We start from the raw sequence: 9,708 nt of genomic DNA, 5'->3' as shown, positions 1-9,708 counted from the left end.
GCCAACCTCTGGTTTGGACTCAGGAACTGCCAAAGCAGACCCCGCCCATCTGGATTCCTTTTATAGTCAAGTTCCTGTGGGAATGTGCCAAGTGTAGTATGGATGAGGGGGAGTTTTGTGGAGATATTTGTGCAAGTGTTGATTTTGCGCAGTTTAAGAACATTTTTACTCTTTTGGACTGTGTAGCAATGTTTTTCACTGTTGGCTTATAAAAAGTAGTCTGAAGAGTATGAATTAATCACTGCTGATTGTTGATTGATTTATTAATTGTATTTCCCATGTGTAGGAGGAGCTACTGTCTATATATGCAGGAGTTGGAAGCTTCTCTCGAGTTTCTGAGATCTGTCTAGCAAGCCGGCCACAGCGGCTGTTACTGGCAGGGGCCCAAACCTAAAGGGGGCATAGCCCGGTGCAGAGTTGATTTTTGTTTTAGTTTTTCTTCAGTTTTGGCCAGCTGAACTGCACTGTACATATTGCTGCACCTAACCCACTGCTGGAAAAGAAAAGGGAAATAAAAAAATTGGACTGTTGAACAGTTTAAAGTCCTCTTCCTTTTACCTTCACCGCTCGACCAACCTTACAGAGACACTTCAATTTAACTATGAAAAACAAATTATGATTGTGATTTTGACAGAGCCAGCAGGGAAGGCCCTGATAGCCCTGACAGCCCACCACTGCCAATGCATCATGGGATACCTCTTGCCCTTGGTAGGCTGTAGTTAATGGCTAACGACAACAACAACTTCTTTCAACATGGATAAATAATCACAGATGACATTCACTATTGAATTTATTGGTTTTATGAAGTCTCCAAAAAAACACTGCTTTTCAATGTTGGATTATGAAGCCTCTGAAAGGAATATGATCGCACCAGAGCCCTCGTTGGAAAGCTACAACAGAGATGAAGTGGCAGCCATCTGAAATGAGTTTTTGCTGCAATTACTCATGGAGATAGCAAGGTGCTTAATTTGATATAGTATACAACATCAGCAGGACTTCGTACTGTCTGCTGCAGTCGCCACAGCCTCACTGTTACTGTTACGTAACCGTGAGCAAATTATTGCTAATACAATAGATGTGAAAGCTGATTACAGGAAAATGGTTGTCTGCTAAACGCAGGTGATACAAGAAACTTGGACGCAATTGGAAGCAAGGACTTCAGGGTGAACCACGGCCAAAATGACAAACAGAACCTACAAATCTTTCCCCAGAGTGCTGCCTTGGCCCCTCAAGCAAAAGAAGCAAACAAAATTACAGTGCTAGGCCTGACTCCCTAAACTAAACAAAAACAAGAGAAAAAAATGTTTCAACAAAAATAGCAATTCACCCCTACAGCTTCATGAAAAGTTATCTAAACACACATACTGAAAGACTAAACAGCAAATAATAAACTAAACAGCTGGGGCCGTATTCACAAAGCTTCCTAACGCTCAGAGTTGCTCCTAGTGACAAAATTCTAACTTTTATCTTAACAAGGACCTGGTCTTAACTTTAAGGGGAAATTCTGAGTAAATGTGACAATTCTAAAAAAAAAAACTAAGAATTTTGTCACTAGGAGCCTTAAATTTAAGGTCTAAGATGCTCTGTGAATAACTTTTATCACAGAGGAGACATTTACTCAGAATTTCCCCTTACAGTTAAGACTAGGTCCTTGTTAAGATAAAAGTTATTCACAGAGCATCTTAGACCTTAAAGAGCTCCTAAGGTGAAAAACTGTTAGGAGCAAGGAGGAGGACTTTTAAGAGACTTAAGAGTTTCTTAATCAGAGCAGAAAATTGTGGAAACACAAAATGACCGTGAGTAAATGAAATGCTACCGATGAGATTGTGCAGGGATAATGTTTGTAGCTGATTCTCATTCGGGATATGCAAAACAACGCTATAACGCCAGAAATAAAATGGTACTAAGAAAAACTGGAAAAATGCAAAAGTGCAGCAGTGATGACTTTTGTCTGTCTCAACCTTAGATCAGCAGAGTGATCACATGAACACTTTCAATCTCATATTGTGATGCAGTTCATTTCATTTCCACTGGGTGTTCACACCTTGCAGGCTCACAAAGGAGCATGTCTTTGACAACCAATCACATCTGTTAAAACAAAGCATCACAACTAGCAACAGGGTCATCCACACCCCCTCAGTAAGATAAAAATAAAAATAAAAATAAAAATTGCTCTGAGCACTTTCCTAAATCACTCCTAAGATAGGACTCACTAAAAGTTTTTAGGCTATGTTAGGAGCTCTCTTGGAGTAACAGAGATTACAATGGATGTTAAATAGGACAAGCCACTAGCTTCGCCAATCCGGAGCAGCAATGTCACACCACACTCCCCAAGCTCAGCCAATCCACAGCAGCGATGTCACGGATCAGCGCCGGCATGTGCACCTGGAGGAAAACAAAAATCCTCACCAGAAACGAGAGTTCTCAAGCTCCTAAAACATCACTGCTGCCACACACAACAAAAGATATACAATGAAAACTACGGCTGGCCCTAACAGTTACACACACTCTGTCTGTCTGTCCATCTGTCTGTCACTTTCACTCTCACTCTCACTCTCTTGCACACAGTCCGGCACCAAAATCTGCTGTGTCAAGTAATGACAACCGTTTCTTTAATACCTTAGGTCGAATCATCTGTGACTTGCTTTCCTCAAACTGTCTTCAATAACAAATGCTGTAACTTTGTCCAGGTACTAATATTGCTAGACATGGAAAAGCAACTCAGTCCTCCGTGGGGTGGAATGGCCCCCCTGAAAAGGCAATTGATGGAAATCGGGCAAGCATCTATGAACAAGGATCCTGTACCCACACACAAGGACAAACAAATCCATGGTGGAGACTGGACCTCCTGAGAACATATAAGATTAACACTGTCACCATCACCAACAGAGGAGATTGTTGCCACGATCGGCTTAATGGTGCTGAGATCCGCATTGGAAACTCCCTCAATGACAGTGGCAATGCTAATCCCAGGTAACAGTACTTTCTATCTTATATTTGGTTTAAACATTTTTCATTGGTGTGTATGTCACAGGAAATCAGTGCACTGGATATCACACTGATTTTCTGACTGAAACCTATAGTTTTCACAGCAAAAGCATCATCACTATCCAAATACTACTGCTGGTGAGCACTATGCATAGTAGTTTTTATCTGGTAACATAGTTTTACACCCAATTCTGTTTCATTTTCTTTTTTTTCAGGTGTGCCTCTATTAATTCTATCCCAGCTGGGACCTCACAAACTTTTGTGTGTAATGAAATGGAGGGCCAGTATGTGAACATTGTGATTCCTGGAAGAACAGAATCTCTGACACTGTGTGAGGTGGAAGTCACTGGTCAGCCTTCAGGAAACACTGCTCCAACTGGTGATTTGTACCACAAAAATTCTCCAATAATTTGCTAACTGCCTGTTCTTTAATGGCTTTGGTCAGATCAAAACATGTAAGACATCTGTGCCTTCTTGAAACTATCTTTAATAAAAAATGCTGTAACTTTGTCCAGGTACTAATATTGCTAGACATGGAAAAGCAACTCAGTCCTCCGTTAGGTTGAATGGCCCCCCCGAAAAGGCAATTGATGGAGATCGGGCAAGCATCTGGAATGAAGGGTCCTGCACCCACACAAACCGCGAAAGCAGACCATGGTGGAGACTGGACCTCCTGAGGACATATAAGATTAACACTGTCACCATCACCAACAGAGGAGATTGTTGCCACGATCGGCTTAATGGTGCTGAGATCCGCATTGGAAAGTCCCTCAATGACAATGGCAATGCTAATCCCAGGTAACAGCACTTTCTGTCATATGCAAGGTTTGAATATTTTACACTGGTTGTGTAAGTTAGAGGAAATCAGTGTACTGGATATTTACACCAATCAGCCAAAACATTAAAACAGTGCAATATTTCATAGAAAACCTTGGGTCCTGGTGGCTCCACCCACCCAAACACTGTTGCAAACCAAGTAAACCTCCTTATGACAGTGGCAGTTGTTGATGGCATTGCCTCCCCAGCAGGATAATTCACCATGCCACACCACAAAAACTGCTCAGGAATGACCTGAGGAATGGGACAAAGAGCTCAAGGTGTTGACCTTGCCTCCAAATCCCCCAGATCCCAATCTGACCGCACACTTGAGGGACATGCCGGTACCCCAGAGGTATCCCCCCATCCACGGTGGGTCCTCCTTGGACCGGACTTGGCTCTGACCTGTCAAGGCGTGAACACAGGACCTTTGGGGGTATGTCCAATAGTATCTGGCACCAACGCGATGGCTTCAGATCTTTTGGGTCCTGTGGGTTGTGAGGTGGGGTAACAGCACATCCCACAGATGTTTTTTTTTTTGTTTTTTTTAAAGATATTTTTTTTGGGGCATTTTTTGCCTTTAATTGACAGGACAGTGAAGTGTGAAGGGGAGAGACAGAGAGACATGCAGCAAAGGGCCACAGGCTGGACTTGAACCCGGGCCGCTGCGGCAACAGCCTTGTACATGGGGCGCCTGCTCTACCACTAAGCCACCGACGCCCCACATCCCACAAATGTTTAATCAGACTGGGATTTGGGGAATTTGGATGCCAGGTCAATGCCTTGATGTCTCTGTCATGTTCCTCGGGCCACTCCTGAGCAGTTTTTGTGGCATGGTGCATTGTCCTGCTGGGGGGCCAATGCTGCTGGGGAGTGCCGCTGCCATAAGGGTGGGGTACCTGGTCTGCACTGGTGTTTAGGTGGGTGGAGCATGTCTGGTGACAACCACATGAATGTCAGAACCCAAAGTTTGCCAACAGAACATTGCATTGTAACAAGATGATCAATGTTGTTCACATCACCTGTCAGTGGTTTTAATGTTTTGGCTGATCAGCGTACATAATTTTCACACAAAAACCTATATTTTATACAGTAAAAGCATCACCAGTATCTAAATAGTTATACTGGTGGGTTCTATGGATAGTTTTTGTCAGGAGACATAATTTCACTCATAATTCAGTTTTTCTTTCTTTTTTTTTCTTCAGATGTGCCATCATCTCGTCTATCGCAGCTGGGACCTCCAAAACCTTTGCATGTGATCTCATAGAAGGCCAATATGTGAACATTGTGATTCCTGGAAGAAAAGAATACTTGACACTGTGTGAGGTGGAAGTCACTGGGATAGAATCAGATGATTCCTTTGAACATCCTTATGGCTGAGTCTGATCTAATTCGTCATAGTCATGTCCACTTATTTTTAAAGCTAATCTTTCCATGCTTCTTCTCCTTTAATAGAATATTTGTACTTAGGGTCAGTGACTATTAAAACAAAGTTTGATAGTCAATTTATCACATTGTTAAGACACTTTCTGCAAGAGATTTTGTTGCTTCACAGTACAAGGAATTTAACATAACTTGCACCCAATTTACAGCAGCATTGATGAACAGTCGTTTGAGGTCCTCTAATATGATATGAATAAACTCTTCTGTATAGAAGTTTCCTGGGTTTATTGTTTGTGTGTACTTTAATAAAAACTGATAACCATCTCATATTTTTATGATACATATGAAACTGCTATCAGTAGCTGGCTAATTTAGCACAAGGGCTGTAAGCAGAGGCAAACAATGAGCCTGACACTGTCCAAATGTTACCTACCTTTAGCCTATCAGCTAGTATTAAACTACCTGACCCCAGCCAATCAGGTTTGTGTCTTGGGCCTGTGTGTGTGTGTGTGTGTGTGTGTGTGTGTGTGTGTGTGTGTGTGTGTGTGTGTGAAACCTACTCTCTTTATATTATTTGTGCTGGCCAATTGCCTTAAAAAGGCACATACAACCTTCTCCTTATTGCCCTAAGGCTGTTGACAGTATTCCTACAGGCCTATGTTACTCTGGAACTGTAACAGAGCTACAATAATGTGTCACTAATGCTAGTATTCCAGTACACTTTATCTGTGAAACATTAAGATTGTATTGGCTTTGGCATAACACCACAAACACTGTCCAGCTGGCCACTACAGCCTTCAGGTCTGAGCAAGTTAGCAACTGGGTGCTAACATTGATCAACATTATCATTTCCAAAATTTCTTACAGTTTGACTATTTGTTTTTCATATGGGTACCTTCAGAGCATTAGGGAATGGTGATATGGAGAAAATCAAATATCACAATATTTTTGGCCAAATTCCTCAATGTCAATATTGCAGCACTATTGTAGGATTGATTATTGGTGCATTCACAAAAGATTTACACCATAAAAATTTTGATAAAGAGGTAAAAAGTTGGAAAAGGCAAATGACAGAACATCTTGAAAAAGTCTAGCAAGTTCAGAAAATTACATCACTTTACTGTAATGCAGCCTTTGAAACCAGGAAAACAACACCTATGGTATTATGATGTCCAGAATCTAAGACAATATCTAGTCTCAAATCACTATTCATCAATATATTGCTCAGCTCAACAAAGAATCTCTTTTGAATAAATCTACATACAAACAACGTCACAGCAACACACGCACATATATTGTGGCAAGGATCATTGAGCAAAAGGAAAAAAACTGTTACCCAAATCCAAGCTACTGCTCTTGCTATTTAACTTTAATATTCACATGGTTTCTCTCAGTATAACATACTCCATTACACTGCTCCACCATGTGGGTCTACAATCAAGGCTAGCCACATTAGCCATGCAACATGCTAATGCTCAATTACCTGCAAAACGAACAGTAAAATAACATGGCAGCATTTACAGCTTCCAAGTTTGAAGTTAGGTCACTAAACAAGGATCAGTGAGTCATGAGCCTGGGTTTATTTGCATTCTCTTATCCTATGGACTTTGTTTGGAGTTTTCTGTTTGTGTCCCTTGTTTCATGTTCTCCATTTACGTTTAATCTGCTTCCTGTTTTATTTTGTAGATTATCTCCTCATGTGTCGTGTCCGATTTTACTTCCTGTGTTTTTCTGCCTATTTTCTGTCGCACCTGTCTCGTTAGTCCCTCTCTGTTCCCAAAGTCTTTCCTTCACACCTGTTCTGTATTAGTCTTGTTTGCTCCACCCATAGTAATCCCCTCCACACCCTTGTTGTTAGCCAATCTCCATTTCCCTCTTTTGCCCCTGTCTTCCTAATCAAGCTGTGTCTCATTCATGGTTAGTCTTCTGTGTATCTATATACCTGTGTGTTTCCATTTGTTCTTTGTCAGTTCACCTGTGTTCATCCTGTGTTATTACTGTGCTAACCCATGTGTTCTTGGTGTCCTTACCTGCTATGTTTCCTGCCTGGTGTTCTGTTTGGATTTTGGATTTGAGTTCATTGTATTATCCTAGTTGGTTTATGGCCCCAGGTGTTTTTGGTTATTTGGTTTGGTTTATTAGCCACTTAGGAGAAGCATAGTTGAATGGGAGAGAATATTTCAAGATATCATCATCATCAAAAAAAAAAAATCTTACTCATGAACAATCTCTAAAATGATTGCTACACCTCTGGGGCTGTATTCACAAAAAATCTAAGAATCCTCTCAGAGAGCTCCTAACATAGCCTTAAGACTTTTAGTGAGGAGTCCTAGCTTAGCAGTGATTCAGAAAAGTTCTGTTATTAATTACAAAATGTGCACACAGAAATAGTAATGTTTGTTCAATCATTGTGTTTATAGACTTTACAAACATCAGATTAGTCTAAACGGTGATATAGTTACGTGAAAAATGTGATATATATATATATATATATATATATATATATATGTAAATAGTTAAACTCTGCTGGTTTTCTACCTGGAAGTATTTGTAAACAACAAGGCGANTGTGTTTTCACCATTTTCTCATCCGCTTCAGAAACTCTGCAGCCTCTTAAAAGCCCTCCTATCTACTCCTAATAGTTTTTCACCTTAGGAGCTCTCTTAAGATTTAAGATGCTTTGTGAATAACTTATTTTTACAGGAACCTTGTCTGAACTTTAAGGGGAAATTCTAAGAAAACATCACAATTCGAAGAATTTTGTCACAAGGAGCAACTCTTTGTACTAGGAAGCTTTGTAAATATGACCCCTGCATCGGCCCCCGGGGCACTCTGTTACCACTAATCAAAATCTGGTTGATACTACAGTCATGCAAAGTTGTGATCCGTTTGCAGCTTTGGGCTTTGGCCTAACAATATGAAGAACACAGGTCCGAGGAGTTGTGATGCATTTAAATGACATAGAAAATCCATGCTGAGTCCCACGAGAAAATAACCACATTTGTTTTCTGGAAAAGCAGCCTACTGAGCAAGTAACTGAATACAGACACACTTCAGAGACACTTCAATTTAACTATGAAAAACAAATTATGATTGTGATCTGACAGAGCCAGTAGAGAAGGCCCTGATAGCCCTGACAGCCCACCACTGCCAATGCATCATGGGATACCTCTTGCCATTGGTAGGCTGTAGTTAATGCCTAACGACAGCAACAGCTTCTTTCAACATGGATAAATAATCACAGATGACATTCATTATTGGATATATTAGTTTTATGAAGTCTCCAAAAAGACACTGCTTTTCAATGTTGGATTATGAAGCCTCTGAAAGGAATATGATCGCACCAGAGCCTTCGTTGGAAAGCTACAACAGAGATGAAGTGGCAGCCATCTGAAATGAGTTTTTGCTGCGATTACTCACGGAGATAGCAAGGTGCTTAATTTGATGTAGTATACAACATCAGCAGGACTTCGTACTGTCTGCTGCAGTCGCCACAGCCTCACTGTTACTGTTATGTAACCGTGTGCAATTTATTGCTAATACAATAGATGTGAAAGCTGATTACAGGAAAATGGTTGTCTGCTAAACGCAGGTGATACAAGAAACTTGGACGCAATTGGAAGCAAGGACTTCAGGGTGAACCACGGCCAAAATGACAAACAGAACCTACTAATCTTTCCCCCGAGTGCTGCCTTGGCCCCTCAAGCAAAAGAAGCAAACAAAATTACAGTGCTAGGCCTGACTCCCTAAACTGAACAAAAACAAGAGAAAAAATGTTTCAACAAAAATAGCAATTCACCCCTACAGCTTCATGAAAAGTTATCTAAAGTGCAATGCTATTAACATTATTTATACAAGCGCGTTTAGCACAGAGCTGGGCTAGTGGGAAGCTAACACACATACTCAAAGACTAAACAGCAAACAATAAAGCTGGGGCCATATTCACAAAGCTTCCTAGCGCTCAGAGTTGCTCCTAATGACAAAATTCTTTCTTTTTTTTAGAATTGTGACATTTACTCAGAAAAAATAAATAAATAAATAAAAAGTTATTCACAGAGCATCTTAGACCTTAAATTTAAGGTCGAAGATGCTCCGTGAATAACTTTTATCTTAACAAGGACCTGGTCTTAACTTTAAGGGGAAATTCTGAGTAAATGTGACAATTCTAAAAAAAAAAACTAAGAATTTTGTCACTAGGAGCCTTAAATTTAAGGTCTAAGATGCTCTGTGAATAACTTTTATCACAGAGGAGACATTTACTCAGAATTTCCCCTTACAGTTAAGACTAGGTCCTTGTTAAGATAAAAGTTATTCACAGAGCATCTTAGACCTTAAAGAGCTCCTAAGGTGAAAAACTGTTAGGAGCAAGGAGGAGGACTTTTAAGAGACTTAAGAGTTTCTTAATCAGAGCAGAAAATTGTGGAAACACAAAATGACCGTGAGTAAATGAAATGCTACCGATGAGATTGTGCAGGGATAATGTTTGTAGCTGATTCTCATTCGGGATATGCAAAACAACGC

General features: G+C 40.5%; 1 protein-coding gene across 1 annotated transcript in view; it reads left to right on the top strand.

The window, feature by feature from the left end:
* LOC126391706 (lysophospholipid acyltransferase 1-like) overlaps positions 1 to 5,184 on the top strand; it is a 16,454-nt gene extending 11,270 nt beyond the window's left edge. Inside the window, exons 13-17 of the mRNA XM_050046610.1 lie at positions 2,569 to 2,594; positions 2,890 to 2,973; positions 3,204 to 3,337; positions 3,504 to 3,786; positions 5,010 to 5,184. Of these exons, the coding sequence (XP_049902567.1) occupies positions 2,569 to 2,594; positions 2,890 to 2,973; positions 3,204 to 3,337; positions 3,504 to 3,786; positions 5,010 to 5,184 (702 nt within the window). The remainder of the gene's footprint in view (positions 1 to 2,568; positions 2,595 to 2,889; positions 2,974 to 3,203; positions 3,338 to 3,503; positions 3,787 to 5,009) is intronic.
* Positions 5,185 to 9,708: the final 4,524 nt, after the last annotated feature.

Source organism: Epinephelus moara, chromosome 6 (genome assembly GCF_006386435.1).
Source record: "Epinephelus moara isolate mb chromosome 6, YSFRI_EMoa_1.0, whole genome shotgun sequence".
Classification (NCBI taxonomy): Eukaryota; Metazoa; Chordata; class Actinopteri; order Perciformes; family Serranidae; genus Epinephelus; species Epinephelus moara.
This window is presented reverse-complemented; position numbering and strand designations above follow the sequence as displayed.